Source organism: Mustelus asterias, chromosome 11 (genome assembly GCF_964213995.1).
Source record: "Mustelus asterias chromosome 11, sMusAst1.hap1.1, whole genome shotgun sequence".
Lineage (NCBI taxonomy): Eukaryota > Metazoa > Chordata > Chondrichthyes > Carcharhiniformes > Triakidae > Mustelus > Mustelus asterias.
Genome location: NC_135811.1, coordinates 39,932,710 through 39,953,212, shown reverse-complemented (window position 1 = coordinate 39,953,212; position 20,503 = coordinate 39,932,710). Strand labels below are relative to the sequence as shown.

Here is a 20,503-nt window from a genome sequence, read left to right as displayed (position 1 = left end):
AATCTTGTAGGAGCCACAAACAGTTTTGGAATCTGAGTGTGCCGCAAGATGTTTGAATCATGTGAGTTCCCTGGATAACAGGTATTTACTTGCAGAATCTGTGTCCTGTGGTCACAATTTACATATTCATTGAGTGGTATCCCTTCCTGTTGATGAAAGTCATTGGTTCTCCTGCTGGCACCCTGATGGCCACATGTGTGCAGTCTATAGCACCCTGGATGTGGGAAAACGCAGCCCATCACTGCGATCTCTCTTGCTCTCTCTGCCTGGCTGCCCTCGTCTGTCTGGTAGTTGATGAAAGTACATGCGTGTCTGAAGATGACATCGGTCACTATCTTGACACACTCTATGTGGCTGAATGAGAGTCGCTGCACAAATCCCCCACTGAGCCCTGAAATGAACGTGAAGCGTAAAAGTTGAATGTCAATGTGACCTTCAATGCCACTGGCATAGGGTAAACCTCCCCACCCACCTCCATAGTTGGAGGCGATTTTGGGACCATCATGTTGCAAATTGATGTCACTGTGTCCCTGATGAGGTGAAGCCTCATACGACACTGGATGTCAGACATTTGGAAGTAGTTGACGCACTGCCAGTAGATTCTAGCTTTTGGGTAGTGGCGACTTTGGCATCCCCTCCCGTCTCGGCCTCCCTGCTGGCACTACGCCAACTGAGCCCATGCCTCTCCTCATACCGGTCTCTGCCTGGGATGCTGCCTGCACATAACTTGCCTCGTCTCCCTCCTGCCCCTCTCTTCCTCTTCAGAGGGAGTCCCACCAGCAGAGTACACTATCCCCTTGGGTTCAGATACAGAGGACTAGTGCCTTGAAAATAATGGAACGCTGTCTTCCAATCCTCAAGTAAACATTCCAGGGAAGTTCTGAAATGCTGGGAGTCACGCTTCAAATGCTAATCTATAACTAGGAAACTCAAGCAGCTTCACACAGCTACAAACCGAGAAACTGCTGCTGCTCCGGAGGCTTTTTATCCCACTCTTGGATTAGGAAATACAGAAAGTGCCTAACTGTTTTTCCTAAGTAACGAGCTTAATCTAGTACAGGCAGCATAAAATTGCTGTCGATTGGACTTTTAATGACCTTAATTGGTCTTTTAATTGTTGGGGGGGTGAGCATCTGATTCACGCACATGCCTGCCAAATTCAAAATCATATGCATGTGTGTTAATGCTGTCAGGAAGCGCTCCCGGCAGCTTTTCGCGAGACTTTACGCACTCCCAGGTCAGGTGCATTCGCCCAGCCCCCACACAAAATTCTGGCCTTAATTTTGCTGCTGCAGAGACAGTAGAAATACTGTGTTAATTGTAATTGGAGGGGTATTGCAAACCTTCCGAATTTTCAAGAGAGTGATGCTGCATCTTTACAAGGAGGCCAGAGAATATGGTAGATATGTCAAGAGAAAATCTGCTTGAATAACGGGAGCTATAATTGCAGTCCCTCTTGGGCTGCAGCATCTTGTAGGAATGGAGCACAATTAGTGGAGCAGTGTGCAAAAGGAGGGGGTGGAGCTCTCCCAATCACAGGTCTCAGCCAGCACTTCTTGCACCTTTACGTCAGCCAGGTGAAGTGTAAATTGTGCCTGCATTTCATGAAGGAGGTGACCACCCTCTATAATTTGATCTGAAGCTACATAGCAAGGTGAGGATGACATTGACATCCTTCCTTTAGCCAGGTATCCAGAACTGTATTGTGCCCATTTACCATCCCAAACACAGTGGGAAAAATGATCAGCTTTGCAAGACTCTGTGCTTCAAGGAGTCCTGAAAAATATCAGTCGTGGCTGCTGACAGCAGGTTGGGCCCCTTCCATCTGTGACTGAGGGACTTAATGCCATTTTAAAATCGCCCCAAGTAACTGCACTGCCTGGAGTGGATTTGGCCTTGAGGCTGCTCTCCCACATTTTCTAGCAGGTGGAAGGTCATTTTGTAAAAGGTTGATCCAGGAGGAGTAGGAGAGTACCTGAATTAGTAAAATGAGGCCAGAGGGCTGTCTTTGGTCCCCCTGGTTAGGATGTGAATCAGCAAAAGTATCAACTCCAAACCTGGACTTCTGAGAGAAGCTGAGACCTTGAAATTGAAAGACAATTCAGTCGATACATTCAATCTTATTGTGAAATGTCTAATTTTAATTCTATTTTAGTGTGCACATTAGAAACTTCAATTACTAAGAGGAAACAGCATGAGGTCGAAAAGTAAATTTAGAAAGCACATTGCGAGAGATCTATGGGAGCCTGGCAAACAGATTACATAAGTGGTCAGATTGTGCAATCAATGTGTCAAGCTGACCAAAGAAAACACCATAAGTATGGGCATAGGAATTTATAATGGGGAAAAAGACAAAACAAATGGCAAGAAACTTAAGTCATACAGTCAGGAGGTGCATGCAAATATCAAGATAGGTTATGAGGTAAATAAAATACACAATATTGGTGTGATTTAATTGGTTAACAGCCTGATAAAGTTATCTAAAAGGGAACAGGTCAATCTTTTCCACAAGCCTTGATTTCCACACTACTTCCCGGCCAGGGTTATCAGTATTTCTCTCAACTGTACCTATTGCAGCACTCGAGCGTAGCAGCATTAGTCAGTGCTAAGGCTTTCGATTTCACATGAAAGATACGGGAAAAACCATCTAGCCTGAGGTAGAGTTGCAACATAGCCTTAGCATCTGGCCCTTACAGACATCTACAGGAAGAGACTGCATTCTTTTGCAGCTGTTTTGCTCATTTTTCAATTCACGACCTTGTGTCTCATGTTTCCTCAGCTCACTGACACACTGCATCACCATGAAACCCATTTTCCTTTGTCCAGACATGGCGAGCAATTTTACAAAGATTGTGGTTACTGACATCTTTAACAGCAAATACATATACAACACTAATGGATTCCCACAGTTTGTTGGTGCAAAATGTCACTCACAGACACCGTTAAGTGTTGCTAATTAAGATGAGGGTTTGATAACATTGGCTGCACATTGAACATCTTTCAGTTCTACATATTTGAAAACAAAAACGCTCATATAGCCTGTAATTACCATATTTAAAATATTCTGATGTGCCTGTACCTTTCTGTCATATTGAAAGGGGACATTGAGTACTCTTGATCTGTGAAATAACACAAAATAATTGAGAGCTTGACAGGGTAGATGTTCAAAGGCTGGAGAGTCGAGCACTCGGGTTCGTAGGACAAAAGTTCAAAGAACAAAGAAAATTACAGCACAGGAACAGGCCCTTCGGCCCTCCAAGCCTGCACCGACCATGCTATCCAACTGGACCAAAACCCCCTACCCTTTTGGGGACCATATCCCTCTATTCCCATCCTAGTCATGTATTTGTGAAGACGTCCCTTAAAAGTCCTTTCCTATCTGCTTCCACTACCTCCCCCGGCAGCGAGTTCCAGGCACCCACCACCCTCTGTGTTTTAAAAACTTGCCTCGTACATCTTTAAACCTTGCCCCTTGCACTTTATACCTATGCCCCCTAGTAATTGACTCTTCCACCCTGGGGAAAAGGGTGAGTTTTAATCTTGATGTGGAGATGCCGGCGTTGGACTGGGGTAAGCACAGTAAGAAGTCTCACAACACCAGGTTAAAGTTCAACAGGTTTATTTGGTAGCACAAGCTTTTGGAGTGTTGCTTCTTCAGGTGAGTGAGGAGTTGTGTTCACAAATAGGTTAAAGAGATGTGTATTGTCTCCAGCCAGGACAGTTAGTGAGATTTTGCAAGCCCAGGCAAGTCATGGGGGTTACAGATAGTATGACATGAACCCAAGATCCCGGTTGAGGCCGTCCTCATGTGTGTGGAACTTGGCTATCAGTTTCTGCTCAGCGATTCTGCGTTGTGTGTCGTGAAGGCCGCCTTGGAGAACGCTTACCCGAAGATCAGAGGCTGAATGCCCATGACTGCTGAAGTGTTCCCCAACAGGAAGGGAACACTCTTGCCTGGTGATTGTCGAGCGGTGATCATTCATCTGTTGTTGTAGCGTCTGCATGGTCTCCCCAATGTACTCCCAGGCAGGAGTGTTCTCTTCCTGTCAGAGAACACTTCAGCAGTCACAGGCATTCAGCTTCTGATCTTTGGATAAGCGTTCTCCAAGGCGGCCTTCACAACACACGACAACGCAGAATCGCTGAGCAGAAACTGATAGCCAAGTTCTGCACACATGAGAACGGCCTCAACCGGGATCTTGGGTTCATGTCACACTATCTGTAATCCCCACGACTTGCCTGGGCTTGCAAAATCTCACTAACTGTCCTGGCTGGAGACAATACACATCTCTTTAACCTGTGCTTAACCCTCTCTCCACTCACATTGTCTGTACCTTTAAGACTTGATTACCTGTAAAGACTCGCATTCCAACCATTATCTTGTAAATTGAGTTTGTGTCTGTATATGCCCTGTTTGTGAACACAACTCCTCACTCACCTGAAAAAGGAGCGACGCTCCGAAAGCTTGTGCTACCAAATAAACCTGTTGGACTTTAACCTGGTGTTGTGAGACTTCTTACTGAGTTTTAATCTGCCACGGTGGATGGTTGTCAGTGGATGCAGGAAGTGAAAAGAGCAAAAAGTGTTGGCATGTCAGGAAACCAGTAGAAACCAGTTGACTTCTGAATTTAAAACAAGCAAGCACATTCGCTGGCGCACAGAAAACCCCCATACATATGTTAAATGGGAATTGAGGGCAATTTTAAGTTTGTATTGTGGTTTAACTGCAAGTGCACAGATTTCTTGGCCTACTGGAACTTGCCAGGTTGAAAAAGGCAAAAGAACAGCAGGAATTGATGAGGCTGAATGATCAACAGGCTGGAAAGCCTTTAAAAACAGCGATATGACAGTTGCATTTTTGCCTCACTCAGCCTGTTCTCACAGGTTTTGTTCGGAGAGAGTTCTTTCACTGTTGTGGAGGTGATTTCCAAGGTGTCAGAGGTTGTCCACCGCCACCAGCTCCTGAGGGAATCTTGCCAGATCTGTGGAATATGTAATGCATGAATTATTATCTTGTATTTATGCTTTCATGGGATGTGGGCATCGCTGGTTATGCAATCATTTAGTGCCCATCCCTAACTGCCCTAGAGAAGGTGGTGATGAGCTGCCTTCTTGAATTGTGTAGTCCATGTGATGTATGTCTCCAAAATATGCTGTTAGGAAGGGCCTACCAGGATTTTGACCCAGCAACAGTGAATGAACAGCAATATAGTTCCAAGTCAGGATGGTGTGTGATTTGAAGGGGAACTTGCAGGTGATGGTGTTCCAATGCAACTGCTGCCCTTGTCCTTCTAGGTGGTAGAAGTCACGGGTTTGGAAGGTGCGTCAAAGTGAGTTGTTGCAGTGCATCTTGTAGATGGATACACAGCTGCCAATGTATGTCGGTGGTGGAGGGAGTGAATGTTTATGGTTGTGGATGGGGTGCAAATCAAGTGCATTGCTTTGTCTTGAATGGTGTTGTTTGAACTGCATGCGTTCAGGCAAATGGAGAGTATTCCGTTACATGCCTTATAAATGGTGGACAGGCCTTGGAGAGTTAGGAAAAGAGTGTCTTGCTGCAGAGTTCCCAGCCTCTGTCCTTTTTTTTTGTCTGGTTCAGTTCTGATCAGAACTGACAATGTGAGAGGATTTTCAGTCCTTATTGTGCAGATCATCATTTTTTTAAGTCAACATGAGTTAATGTTGTATGTATTCTATGTGATCTCTAACTCTGTCACCAGGTACCTGGGAGAGCCCTGTCTCTCCATTGCCAGTGGCTATGCATGTCAAAGCTCCATTTATCTTTGTGTATTGGCCTTCTTGGAGGTCAGGATTGTGATGACTGAGGGGCCATCCCGAGTTCCCTGCCAGTCCATGGTATTTTGCACTTTCTCTGCAAGGAATGAAGGAAGAGAGTTATGAGAATGTGCAGTTGAATGTGTTGAGAGGGAATAATAACACACTTGTGACCATCACTGTGAGGGATGGGAGTGACTTGCTACTCTCAGCCCCCTCGCACTCTATCGCCCCCTCCCTCCCCCCTTGCACTCTCTGTCGCAATCTTCGGCCACTCACTTACTCAGACACCAATAAGTTTTGCTGTAGCTTTCTCATGTCCCGCTCCACCCACCTGGGTCCTGCTCCAATTGTCTCTAACATCGCTCGCTCCAGCCTGCTTGGGGCCCTCCTCTGAATGTTTGGGTTCCACTCCCTGTCACCTCTGCTCCATACCACCAGTGCTCACTGGGCCCTGCTTTCTGGTATCTCTGCTCCCCGGACCTTCCACCACGGCTCTCTGGCACTCGAGTCACTAGCTGGTTGAGTGACATTTTGAAAATTGTCTTTGAGGGTCGCATAGTGGGGCTTGGGAAGGCTGCATCTGGCCCATGGACAAGCCTGCTATAAAGAGTGAAGCTTCAATCGTCAGGCTTAGACGGTGATCATCATGCCTGCCCACTCTCATTGACCAGGAAACCTGCAAGAGACTGCTAATGCTTTGTCTCAGTTAAAAATCCACTGGGGAAAAAAATCACTGCTCAAACCTCTTAAAATCCTGATGTGCAGCCAGTCTGCCTTGCTGTGAGCAGATTGAGTTAAAATTTATCTCATCATCTCAGGATAAAGGCTCACCATTTAGGACTGAGATGGAAAGAAATTCTTCACTCAGAGGTTTGTGGATCTTAGGAATTCTAAACTCCAGAGAACAGTGGATGCTCAGTGCTCAGTCATTGAGTATTTCCAAGACTGAGACCGATAGATCTTTGGGCACAAAGAGAATTAAGGTTAATGGGGATAGAGCAGGAAAGTGGAGTTGATGTAAAAATCAGGGTCTTGTTGAATGGTGGAGCAGGCTTGAGGGACCATATGACCTACTGCTTCTACTACTTATGCTCTTATTTTCTCACAGTAATGACCTCATATAATACATCCACTTCATTACTTCACTTATTGAAGTACTTTGTCCATCCATTTACTTATAATTTTCTTTTTTTCACCCCCAAATTTTCATTATTTAGCTATTAAATGTCAGTAGTTGAGATTCAGTGCAGAACAGAATGAACAATTCACATTGTATGTTCTGTTCAATCTTTTGCCTTTTATCCCAGCTGGGTTTTTTATGTGTGTCATCTGTTCAATGATCTTATCATTTGCTTTCTCCCATGAGCTCACTGTCATGTAGTTTATCCTTAAAGCAGTGTTTCCATTTCTCCTTTGCTCTTCCACTTAGGGACCTTCTGTCTGCCTGTTAAAGTCAAACCTTCCTTAGCTAAGCTGTCAGAATATGCTCATAACCACCTCAACTGCCCCTCTAGGGAGTTGTGACACTAGTCTGATTTTCTTATTGGACGTGGGTTATACTAGAAAGTGTCAGATAGCTATTCTGAAATATTTCACTTCAAATACATTGGTTTCTTACGTGTTTGCCTTGTGTTATTTTGCCTCAGATAAGAGGGCTAGTCAGACTGCAATGTAACATAGCTGTGAAGCTGCTATTACAGTGGGAGGCATCCAATGTACTGGAGCTCAGTTGGAACAGGTAGCAAAAGGAAATCTGCCTATAAATCAGGAACAGTACTCCCACGAGTGCCTCACTGATGCTCACTATTCGCTCTAAGACACTTTATGTACCCCTACCCCATTGAGTGCACAAGACTGGTACCATGTCTCAATCTCCAACTCCACAACATATGTTTTCTCACACCTGAACAGCAGCCAAGAAAACTGCAACCAAGTAGATGCTGGTATTCCTTGCAAAGGAACTCAGAGCAGGAATGGGAAATGGCAGCAAAAGAATGTTGATGTAATATTGTACATAAGGCTGCATACCTCCTTGGAGTTAAAAATGAGAAACATTAGGATCTGGATGGTCAACACACTATTCTTGTACTTTTGAGAGCTGAATTTAACTCAACGATGGGAGAAGACGCACCTCTTTTTATTGACTATGCCAGTCATTTATGTTCAATGTAAAATGCATCACAGAACAGTCAGAACTATTCCTCCCAGCAGTCAAAAAGATAGATGGAGTAGGTCATTCATTGTGGTGTACAATTATAGACTGTGGTTAGAGTTGACAACTGCTTGGACTGAATTACTTCACATAGGTGTGTTGCACTTGATGTTGACGTGTTTATCGACTTGGTGAAAGTGGAAAATTCTAGGTGCCCATCTGGTTTCGGCCGGTTTCTTTTATTTTTTTCAGGTCACGTGAGTCTTTATGTAGCGAACACTTGATGTCCTTGGAAGCAGAGAAAATATATTGGGGGAGAAATTAATTTATATAGTACCGCTTTTAATGGTGTAGCACAGACTTGCATCAATTCCTGTGTGGTCTGTATGGCATTCTTCTGTTGTTGGAGTCTGCATGAGTCTACAGTGCTGCCTGTTCCCCAGGAATCAATTTAATACGGTGCAATGCAAAGGTATTTCTTCCCCATTATCCCTTAAGGCTGAAAGTAAACCACCTAAAGGGCTCAATCACTTCACACTGCTTCTTGGCCACCATTTACTGAGCAGCACTAACGATGCCTGAGTATTGCTTTTTGACTGCTCTTGTGGAAAAAGGAAGCGGATAAAAGTGGTTCAAATTTGAAGTTTAGAACTCAGTAGGAAATAAACTATGCAGGTGAAACGAAAAGTGCATGCTTTAATACATACACATTGAGTGGTGGCACATTCTCACTGTGTACATGATTGCTAAGTAGGAAAGTGTTGTTACTTCACATATTGGGGACAACCCACTTTCTTTTAATTGTGAATTTGTACTGATGTTCGTTTAAATTATGCTTATTCTTTGAGTGCTGATAAAATATGATCCACTTTAATCATGGAGTTGGAAGCTGGTTTGACACAGCATGAAGTGTCAAGTGGCATGGCATTTATGCCAACTTGTATGGCGAAAGCAAAAACATAGAACTTTGAATATGTACAATGGGAAGTAGTGTTTAAAATATTAAAAGCCTAACATAAAATAATTATTTTTTTGTATGGCTTAAATCATTATGATTAGTTGTAAGTGAGTAAATAAGGCTTTCAAATAAATTGAGAGATTCAGGCATCGTAAAATAACAGATTAAAACTTGAATGAGCTTTGGTTCTATTCAATATGCTCGTTGCTACACCCTTCTACTCAGTGTCATCTCTCTAATTCTGTCTATACTGTCAGTAAAATCAAGCCAGGCTAATGACGATGGCGCTTAAATTAAGAAAGGAGAGATTTTGTGTTGATATCCCTGCAGAATATGGGCACATGAATATGGGCCGCAACTGTTTACCATTTATATAGATGATCTGGAGGAGGGGACGGAGTGTAGGGTAACGAAGTTTGCAGACGACACAAAGATAAGTGGAAAAGTGAATCGTGTGGAGGACGGAGAAGATCTGCAGAGAGATTTGGACAGGCTGAGTGAGTGGGCGAGGATATGGCAAATGGAGTATAACGTTGATAAATGCGAGGTTATACACTTTGGAGGAAATAATAACAAATGGGATTACTATCTCAATGGAAACAAATTAAAACATGCTACCGTGCAAAGGGACCTGGGGGTCCTTGTGCATGAGACGCAAAAGCCCAATCTGCAGGTACAACAGGTGATCAAGAAGGCAAATGGGATGTTGGCCTATATTGCGAGGGGGATAGAATATAAAAGCAGGGATGTCTTGATGCACCTGTACAGGGCATTGGTGAGGCCGCAGCTGGAATACTGTGTGCAGTATTGGTCCCCTTATATGAGGAAGGATATATTGGCATTGGAGGGAGTGCAGAGAAGGTTCACCAGGTTGATACCGGAGATGCGGGGTTTGGATTATGAGGAGAGGCTGAGGAGATTGGGTTTGTACTCGTTGGAGTTTAGAAGGATGAGGGGGGATCTTATGGAGACTTATAAGATAATGCGGGGGCTGGATAGGGTGGAGGCGGAGAGATTCTTTCCACTTAGTAAGGAAGTTAAAACTAGAGGACACAGCCTCAAAATAAAGGGGGGTCGGTTTAAGACAGAGTTGAGGAGGAACTTCTTCTCCCAGAGGGTGGTGAATCTCTGGAATTCTCTGCCCACTGAGGTGGTGGAGGCTACCTCGCTGAATATGTTTAAGGCGCGGATGGATGGATTCCTGATCGGTAAGGGAATTAAGGGTTATGGGGATCAGGCGGGTAAGTGGTACTGATCCACGTCAGATCAGCCATGATCTTATTGAATGGCGGGGCAGGCTCGAGGGGCTAGATGGCCTACTCCTGCTCCTATTTCTTATGTTCTTATGTTCTTATGTTCTTATGATTGATAAGCTATTTGTAACTGTTATTTTTAACTGAATTCAAGAAAACTTCTTTTGCCCCAAACCTATCTCCAATTGTGTAGGCTGTGCAACATACAGAACCAGTAAGTATCATCTTTAGGGTACTGCTTGGTGGTTATCTGTTAGATGAAATGTCAGCCTTTCATTGAACCTGTCCACATGTCGTTTCATTGAAATTAATAGAACAAAGATCAAGTTAGTTCTCTAAAATCCAACACATTACACTAGCATGGAATAGCATTCTCGAACTATTTAGACAAATTAATAGGGTTTCAGCTTTTGAGGATTAAAATGTGAAATTGGTATCATAAATATATTTGCACAACAAGTTTTACGACCGGAAATGCAGACTGTTTTACAGAAGCTGCACTTAAAATGTGTTTTTCAGTTACAGTAGTTTTTTCTTTAAAGCCAATATTTTACATTTCTAGTATAACATTGCAATTTCTGAATTATTTATTTTGATTCTCCGTAGCCCTCCACGTTCATTGACTCCTCAGCAGCCTCGCTGCAGTTCAGAGGTGGATACACATAGCAATGGAGAAAAGAACAGTTCACAGGTGAGAAAAATTGAGCAAATTATTTCATCATTAAAAACACATCATGCTTCTATAATGGAATTGTTAACACTTCAATTAAAATCTGAACAAAATTGCCTTCAATCAATTTGCAAACTTGCAAAGCATTCGCAAATGATCAAGTAGATATCACAGTTGAAAAAGTAGAAGTTGAAGAACATCGGCCATAACCAGTAACATTGATAACATTTACCATTACATAATTATGCTGAATAATCTTATGCTGCTTATTCTTTAATGTAGAACATTGGTCTTTCTTGTGTTATTTCCAGTGACAAAATTCCAGACTGTACGTGATTTCTTTAAACTAATCTTTTAACAAATTCTCCAGTCATAGTTGGCACAGTAATAACTCAGTTCCGGCATTGGAAGCTTGGAAAACCAACCTTTCATTCACAATGCAAAGCTGCATGTCAAAACTAGTCAAATGTAGTTACAAGGAAATAACAATAATTGACGGTACTAATAAATAGCACTCAATTTGCAAAATCACAGATGCATTATGAAGACTAGGAGATGGCAAAGGATATGTTAATGGAAGGGTATAATTATAGTATGACAAATTTAGTTCGGCAGTTACCATTATAAATATGGGCATTGTAACTTACAGTGGAAAGCATTAGCAGAAAGTACACACAATTGCAAGATGTTTAACATATTACTAGGCATTGCAAATATGTAATAACTATCCAGGTGTATTTTTAATTGTCGCTGTAATGGAAAATAAAGGTCAAAGTTAAAGGGACACTTTAAAAAAAGCTGTTATCGTCATTAAAAACCATTTAAAATGAGCTTAGAAAATGGTGATCAAATGACATTACTCATACAAAAGTATTTGATGGCAGCACATGCCGTGAGCTGTGTTAATTCTGTACAAATGTTGCACAACTCTTTTTGGTATTTTTGATCAAGAGAAGTTAAATCAGGTACATGAAATAAATTTGTCAAGAGCCCAGGAGATTATTAAAATCAATTTGAAATAATCGCCCATTTTCAAAAGGTAGCTGAAAGGAATTATTAGTATAGTCCTTGCATATCTGAAAAATAAGAATGTGCAGGACTACAGGGAGAAAGCAGAGGAATGACATTAGGTGAATGGCTCCTTTGAAGAGCCAGCACAGATACAACAGGCTGAATGGCCTCCTTCTATGCTGTAACACTTCTGTAATTCAGTGATGTTAGTACTTATTTCTGGGTATGTCCTGCAACAGCATGGTGGCACAGTGGTTAGCACTGCTGCCTCACAGCGCCAGGAACCCAGGTTCGATTCCCGGTTCGGTCACTGTCTGTACAGAGTTTGCACATTCTCCCTGTGTCTGCGTGGGTTTCCTCCAAGTGCTCCAGTTTCCTCCCACAGTCCAAAAGACGTGCTGGTTAGGTGCATTGACCCGAACAGGCAACGAACGGAGTGTGGCGACTAGGAGATATTCACAGTAACTTCATTGCAGTATGAATGTAAGCCTACTTGTGACTAATAAATAAACTTTACTTGACTATACATTTCAAAATCTGAATGGAGCTGTCAAATTACATTGGGCAGAATTAAATTCTGCCTATGGGTTGTGTGGCAGGGTTGGGGTAGTTGGGACAGGTGGAGTGCCCATCACTTTCCCAACTCCCTCCAATTTCATCATGTATATTAACGACAACTTAAGGGCTTCTTCCCACGATGGAGGGCTGTCCCAGTGGCAAAGGTTGGTTGGCAAAAAGGAAACCTCTGCTCCCCTCACCTGGGCCAGTATGACTAACCCTGGACAGCCCCAAACACTTGCCTCAATTCTAGGGCCTCCTCCATTCTTGCTGGTCCAGGCCGACTGCAGACCAACAGTGGCCACTGCTCCTGGTGCCGATGCTGGGAGTGAAGGATTGCCAGAACTCCAATTGGTCGGCAGCTCCTGCAGGTGGGATCTTCATCTTTAAAGAAACAGAACAAAGAAAATTACAGCACAGGAACAGGCCTTTCAGCCCTCCAAGTTGCACCATGCTGCCCAACTGAACTAAAACCCCCTACCCTTCCGGGGACCATATCCCTCTATTCCCATCATATTCATGTATTTGTCCAGACGCCCCTTAAAAGTCACTATCGTATCTGCTTCCACTACCTCCCCTGGCAGCGAGTTCCAGGCACCCACCACTCTGTAAAAAGCATTGATACCAAACAGTTAAGTGTCTGATGGGCATCCATTGCATTTGAGCTCCCAGAAATGGCCGCGATTGGGTTGCCCTAGCTTTCTGTCCAATCTTGGGGCCACCATCATGGTCATTAAGTTCAACTCATTTTGAGGAGATTAAGATAGATGTGTTAATTTCTCTGTTAAAATTAGAGTGAAACAGTTGTTTGCTTTTTCCAAAATGATAGATTTGTGTCTATAACGAGGTGACATGATCTGATGGATATGGCAAGCCCGAGTACTCTTGTGTATCTGATAATATTTTCATTATCTCTTTATTCAGTCTGAGGAGGATTATCTTGAGAGAAAGAGAGAGGTCGAAAATATAATGAAGAAAAATGCTGATTGGATCTGGGATTGGTCAAGCAGGCCAGAGAATATCCCACCGAAGTAAGTACAAACTTGCCTTATTATCCATTATTAATCTTTTCTGTCCCTCAGCTAATTGCTGCATCTCAACAACATGATTCTCAGATATTGGATCAACAAAATGGAGACAAATCCTGGAGGGTTGATAGCCCTATTACATAGAGATGTTGAAAATTATGAAGTATGTTGGTGGGGTAAATTAAAATTGATTATTTCTGTTGGTAAGCATAGCCACAAAATAATTTTGTAAATAGCCACAAAAAGCATTTAAGAAACATTTGAAAAACCCTTTGTACTAACAATGGCCAAAATTTGGAATTCTCTGCCAATAACTACTAAACCAAAGTGCATATTTTTTTTTAAATGTAGAATTAGGTAATTGCTTCAAAAATAGGAGATTTAAATGGTAGGGGGAGCAGGCAGGACAGTGAGGTTAGACTGGGTGCTTCATATAAAAAAAAAATCAGCATGTAATCGATGCGCCAAAAGGCTTGTTTTTTGTTGTTATATTCATTATTTGTGTTACTTTGCCATATTTCTAACAATACAACACGAGCTAAATTGTGTGTTCTGAAATAGGGAATTCCAGTTCAAACACCCAAAGCGTTCTGCCACTCTGAGTATGAGGAACACAGGAGTCATGAAAAAAGGTGGCATTTTCTCAGCTGAATTTCTGAAAGTCTTCCTACCTTCATTGCTCATCTCCCACATATTAGCCATTGGTTTGGGGTAAGTAGCCATCTAGTCATTTCCATATTAGAGTGTACAGTTGCATCAGGATCTATTTACTACGCTGATTCAAATGTTTATAGAAAGAGCTTTTTTTTGCTATACCGATTTGCCCAACTTTAGATATTTGGTGGAAATTGAGCACATTTGTACTGCATCTGGTTCAACATTTACTTTGGCTCTCAGTTTTAACATTAACATGTCATTTAACAATTGAAAAAACAACAACTTTGTCAGCGAAGCAAAGGTTTCTGCTGTGATCAGCCCTTTGCTTCCTTTTGATCCATCGGGAATGCTTTATGCAATCCATCTGCATCCCTGAATACAGACTTGTTGATCCTCACACAGCTAGTTGTGAGATCTTGCTGAATGTTTCAGCATTCAGAACTGATTTCCACGTGGTATTTTCCGCCTGAACCCAGCAAATCTACGGGATCCATTATCCTTTTGGACTCAAAGAACTCAATCTCCAGCCAAACATTGAGAAAATTAGGTATTTCATTTATTATGTCTTGCAGGCTTCACACTCCAACTCCGCTGCCCCAGGCAGTCCCCGGCCAGATTTTAAGCCCACGCAGAAGGTCACATGACTTGATCCCTTAAAGGACTATGCACCCCGTATACATAGCACCATTCTCTAGGATTTTCATTGTATTTACAGTGGGAAATCAAAGAACTACAGCCAAATTTCTACCCCTTCACCTCTTCCTACTTCAAAGAGTGATGTTGTAAATATATAAAATACAAATAAACTTGCCCTGTCCTTAACCATTCAGAGGAGATTTGTCATATCCACATTTCTATTTTCATAATAACCTTATGTGCAAATCAAAGAATAATAAGACTATTTGTCAAAGATTTTTTTTAGCCTTTATCAATCTAAAGTTTGCTTAAAAATTTTACCTGTAGACAGATACACCTGAAATTTCCACAGAAGTTGTTCAGTTGGAGATTGGCAGAAACACAGAAAAATGGGCATTTTCTTTAGTTTCTGCTAAAGTTCCAATCGGAGATCTGGTGAACCCAGTGGAAATTTGAGGTCCATATGTTTTTAAAAGACTCTTGAGAGGGAGGAAATATTTTCCCAACAAATGATGGATGAGGGTTATGCGTTCAGAGTTGTTTGACTCTCAGGTATAAAGGTTAGCATAGGCCCAGGTGGTAGAGGAACTCTAGTTCCCTTTAGATTAACAGACTGGTAACAGCACAGGAGACCATCGAGTCCACACAAACTTTCTGCAAGGGCTATTCACGTGGTCCCACTTCTCTACCCTTTTCCTGTAACCCTGCAAATTTTTTCAGGTGCTTATCTAATTCCTTTTAAAATTGAATCTGCCTCCACAACTCTCAGATAAGTAGTGCAGAAAAAAATGTTTTCCTATATCACCTTTGATTCTTTGCCAATCATCTTAAGTCTGTCTCCTCTGGTTCTCACCAGTTTTGATGTGAAGATGCCGGCGTTGGACTGGGGTAAGCACAGTAAGAAGTCTCACAACACCAGGTTAAAGTCCAACAGGTTTATTTGGTAGCAAATACCATAAGCTTTCGGAGCACAGCTCCTTCGTCAGATGGAGTGGATATCTGTTCTCAAACAGTGCAAACAGACACAGAAATCAAATTACAGAATACTGATTAGAATGCAAATCCAATGAAGAAGCTCCAAGAAGATCGCGCATATCGACACAGACATCAAGTTTCTACAAACATGCAAGAAAGCAGACAAGATACCGAAAGGACTACGGATCACGAACCCACTCAGGTCAACCTTTAAAAGACCTGGCTGGCTGTAGAGATTTGCATTCTAATCAGTATTCTGTAATTTGATTTCTGTGTCTGTTTGCACTGTTTGAGAACAGATATCCACTCCATCTGACGAAGGAGCTGTGCTCCGAAAGCTTATGGTATTTGCTACCAAATAAACCTGTTGGACTTTAACCTGGTGTTGTGAGACTTCTTACTGTTCTCAACCAGTTTGTCATGGAATCATGGAATCCCTACAGTGCAGGAGGCCATTCGGCCCATCGAGCCTGCATCGACAATAGGAACAGTTTCTTACTGTCTACTCTCTCTACACACCTCGTGATTTTGAATAACTCTGTCAAACGTCATCTCAACCTTCTCTCTTCTAAGGAGAAGAATCCTAGCTTCTTCACTTTATCCTTGTAACTGAAGTCCTTTGTCCCATTCTCATAAATCTTTTCTGAATCTTCTCTATATATGGATTCACTTTCACATCCTTCCGAGCATCTGATGCCAATACTGTAGTTGTGACCAAACCAGTGCTTTCTAAATGTTCATTGTAATTCTTTTGCTTTTGTGTTCTATTGCTCCATTTATAAACCTCAGGATCACATTTACCTTTCTTAACCTGCTCTGACCTTCAATTACTTGTGCACGTTTATCACAAGTCTCCCTGTTCATGCACACACTTTAGAATTGTAACAGTTATTTTATATTGCCTCCTTAATTTTCCTATGAAAATGTATTATTTCACAATTCTGTACATTAAAATTCCATCTGCCATGTGTCTGCCCATTCCACCATCCTGCCTGTGTCCTCCTGAAGTCCCTCACTATCGTCCTCAATCAATTCTATGGCTATCCTCCTCACAGTTCACAAGACTTCCAAGTTTTGTGTCATCAGCAAATTTTGAAATTATGCCCAGTATATCCAAATCAAAGTCATTAGTACATTATCAAGAAAAGCAATGGTCCTCGTACTGACCTGCTGGAGAACACAACTGGACATCTCTTTCAGTCCATTTATCAGTACGATGTTTTTTGTCATTCAGCCAACATTGTAGCCATCCTCCCACAGTCCTTTTGATTCCATGGGCTTTTGTGACAAACCTATTGTGTTGTAATTTATCTCTCAGCTTTTGGAAGTCTATATACACCACAGCTGCTTATCCTCATCAACCTTTCTGTTACCTCATCAAAAAAAAACTCGATCTGTTTAACACAATTTGTCATTAACAGATGCTTTCTTTAATTAATCTGCCTTTATCCTTTTTATAACTGAAGTAAGCATTACAGCTCAGTAACAGATATAACTAAATTATTGATCCAAACTGCAACACACCATATTATTCTCAAAATTCGATGATCTTAGGAATCTATAATTGCAGTCATCACAGCTCGTGTCTGAGCTGTGATAACCCACATGGTGATTCTAATTCTTTCATCAATTTGTTTTTCTTTCTAGAATCTACATTGGCAGACGCTTAAGTACCCCATCCAGCGCTGTTTAAGGATATTCCATTGAAGGTGCATGCGTGTGGTATGTGGCAGATCCAATGAAGAATTCTTCAGAAGCAGCCATTGACTATGGAGTGTTCACGTTTGCTGTAGCTGCTGGGTTTTGTCCCCCAAGTGATAATTACAATCCTAAGGAATATGTTCCTAGTTGATTAGCCCCGTTCCCCCTCACTGCCTAGATTAGATTGTATCTGCTCAAAATCATTTGCACATACCACAAATGTCAGGCACACCACACCGGCATTTAATTTTCACGCAAACCATTTCATGAAGAAGAAAGCTGTGAAATATTTTATCTGGTACTGAGAAAGCATAAATCAAGAATTTTGTTTGATAAGAACCAACAGAATAATACAGTTCAGCAGCTCTCAGATATATTGGAGCACATGACAATTTTCAGATTAATCTTCTTTCAAGGGTGGGAAGGGGAGGATTGCTCACCCTTCTCTCTGTACTCTTTCTTCAATGTTCCACCCTGGGAGGGGAGGGAGGATTCCTAGCTATTCTATCAACAATTGTAACTAATAAATAAAAAAGGAGCGATTGTGCAAGATTCCTACATATTTCTGATGAAGAGACTGTAAAAGGCCAAATTTACAGTATTTACTTACAGCTGTGAATATACTGAAATACAAGGAACCAAAGGGCGGTGTAGCTGCCAGTCTTATAATTGAACACCAGAGTGCTTGATAAGTTGATGTCTTCCTCTGGAATTTGGAATAATTAAATGGAATAAGATCAATTACGATTGAAAACATTCTATTGTTTGGGAAGTTATTTTTAAAAGAATCTTTTCAAGTCAATTACAATATATCAAATTTGTCAAGTGTACATTATGCATTGTTACTTGAGTTAATTTCAATTCAAAATTTTTCATTCACGGCACTTGAATTTGTCTCAGTGATAAAGTACAGTAAAAAAATCCAACACATGAATATATCAATATATACGTACTGTGATACATATGAAATTTTTTTTTAAATCAGCTTAATGCTCATGCTTATATGATTATAGGCTTGTTTAGAATTTATGTAAGAAATTAAACTACAATGTAACATTCACAATTATCACAATAGAGGTGATGTACTTGCCTGGTGGATAACTGAAGATCCCAAAATCTGTTCTTGCATTTCTGATGCAGTTATTCTTTATGGGAATGAAGATATGTACAATATAAATAACAAATGAAACATTTTCAGCCTCTAGTGACGTGATGTTCCATAGAAAGCATTGTCGCAAAAGAAGTCTAGCAAGTACAGTCCTCATATTTAACAGCAGGTGTGTATGTATAAATTTGATTTACTGGTGTAATGTGATAGCATTAGTAAAATTAAAAATCATTTCAATTCCGGCTAGTTAGCCTTGAGTGGCTGCTGAGCAGAATTTTATATTTTACAATTTTAAAGACTGCCAAAGGGAAGACATATCAGTGCTGCTTTTTAAGAGTAAGTCAGCTCCCTTAGCCTTTACTTCTCTCACTTTGCCTCTTTTCTGCTACTTGAGAAAGCTAGGTGAAGGGCCAAAGTTCCCAGTGCTGTACTGCAAATAAATGGAAAAGAGCAGAAGAGAAAATGAGAAACATCTGTAGGCTTATTGGGGGATACTTAACGTGTATTTTAAATTGTACAAAAAAAAAACTGAAGTTAAGAGAAGTGAAGTCTGCTTCAGTAAAATTTTAATTATGTTCAGTGCTCCGTAATGAGGTGTGAAACACTGAGTAAACACAGCTGGTTCAGTCCAAAACAAACAGAGTACACAAGATCTTATTATGGAAAACAGTAAAACTGATATTGGTGGAAACAGTTAATACATTGGGTTTTTTTTGGCTGATGTAAGCAATTCTGATTTAAACATGCACATTTGAAGTTGTGGGAGCTGTAATTGGAAAGGTAGATAATTGGAATATGATTAATGATGCGTTTGCTGTCCTGTGATTTGTCACATTGTGCTGTGTTAAGTAAATGTGTCCTATTTTGTAGAATGCTAAGTTGTACGTTTCATGCTTGTAATCAATATGGAAGTAGTGTTTAATAATTTGTTTTAAATGTTTGCAATATAAAAATAAAAGCATCGTATAATTATATTTCACTTGGTGCAGTTTTTTGTTAATAATCTTTTGGTAATTTTATGACAGTTTAATGTGATTCAGTGTATATAATTACACATGGAATAGGAATAGGCAACTCAACCCCCCACGCCTGCTCCGCCATTCAATAAGATCGTGGCTGATCTGACTGTAACCTCAACTCCACATTCCTGCCTACCCCCTGATAATCTTTCACCCACTTGCTTATCAAGAATCTATCTAACTCTGCATTAAAAATATTCAAAGGGTGGGATTTACTGGCCGTTCACACCTGTGGGATACTCCAGTCCCGCCAAAAGCACTCCCCTGCCGCAGGTTTCCCAGCAGCAAGAGGCACATTCAACAGGAAGATCCCGCTGCCAACCGATGGCGGGCCACCTCCAGACACCATCAAGCCTGTAGGGCGGTAAATCCCACCAAAACATTCTGCTTCCATTGCCTTTTGGAGGACGAGAGCTCCAAGAACCCTCAGAGAAAAACATTCTCCTCATCTATGTTAACTGAGTGACCCCTTATTTTTAAACCTAGTTCTAGATTCTCCGACAAGGGGGAACATCCTCTTCCTGTTAAGACCCCTCAGAACCTTAAAGACTTCAACTAAGTCACCTCTTAGGCTACACTTGAATGCACTGGAAGAAGACTGTCTAACCTTTCCTCATAAGGCAAGTTGTCTATTCCTGATATTAGTGTAGTACACCTTCTCTGAACTTCTGCTAATGAATTTACATCCTTCATAAAGACCAATGTTGTGCATGGTACTCCCAATGTGATCTCACCAGTACCCTGTACAACTGACGCATAGCCCCCCTATTCTTGTATTCAATTACCCTTGCAATAAATGATAACATTCCATTAGCTTCCCTAATGTGCTGTACCTTCACACTAGCCTTTTGTGATTCATGCACTAGGACACCCAGATCCCTCTGAATCTCGGAGTCCTGCAATCTCTCACCATTTGGATAATATGCTTTTTTTATCCTTCCTGCCAAACACATTATACTCCATCTGCCACATCTTTTTTGACTCACTTGACCTATGTCC

At 41.4% G+C, this 20,503-nt stretch overlaps 1 protein-coding gene across 1 annotated transcript in view; it reads left to right on the top strand.

Annotated features, from left to right (window-relative positions):
- The window catches only part of bnip3 (BCL2 interacting protein 3), a 53,131-nt gene extending 34,781 nt beyond the window's left edge, over window positions 1-18,350 (top strand). The window contains exons 3-6 of the mRNA XM_078223468.1: window positions 10,748-10,832; window positions 13,305-13,411; window positions 13,970-14,119; window positions 17,324-18,350. Of these exons, the coding sequence (XP_078079594.1) occupies window positions 10,748-10,832; window positions 13,305-13,411; window positions 13,970-14,119; window positions 17,324-17,369 (388 nt within the window). The 3' untranslated portion in view covers window positions 17,370-18,350. The remainder of the gene's footprint in view (window positions 1-10,747; window positions 10,833-13,304; window positions 13,412-13,969; window positions 14,120-17,323) is intronic.
- The last annotated feature ends 2,153 nt before the right edge of the window (window positions 18,351-20,503 follow it).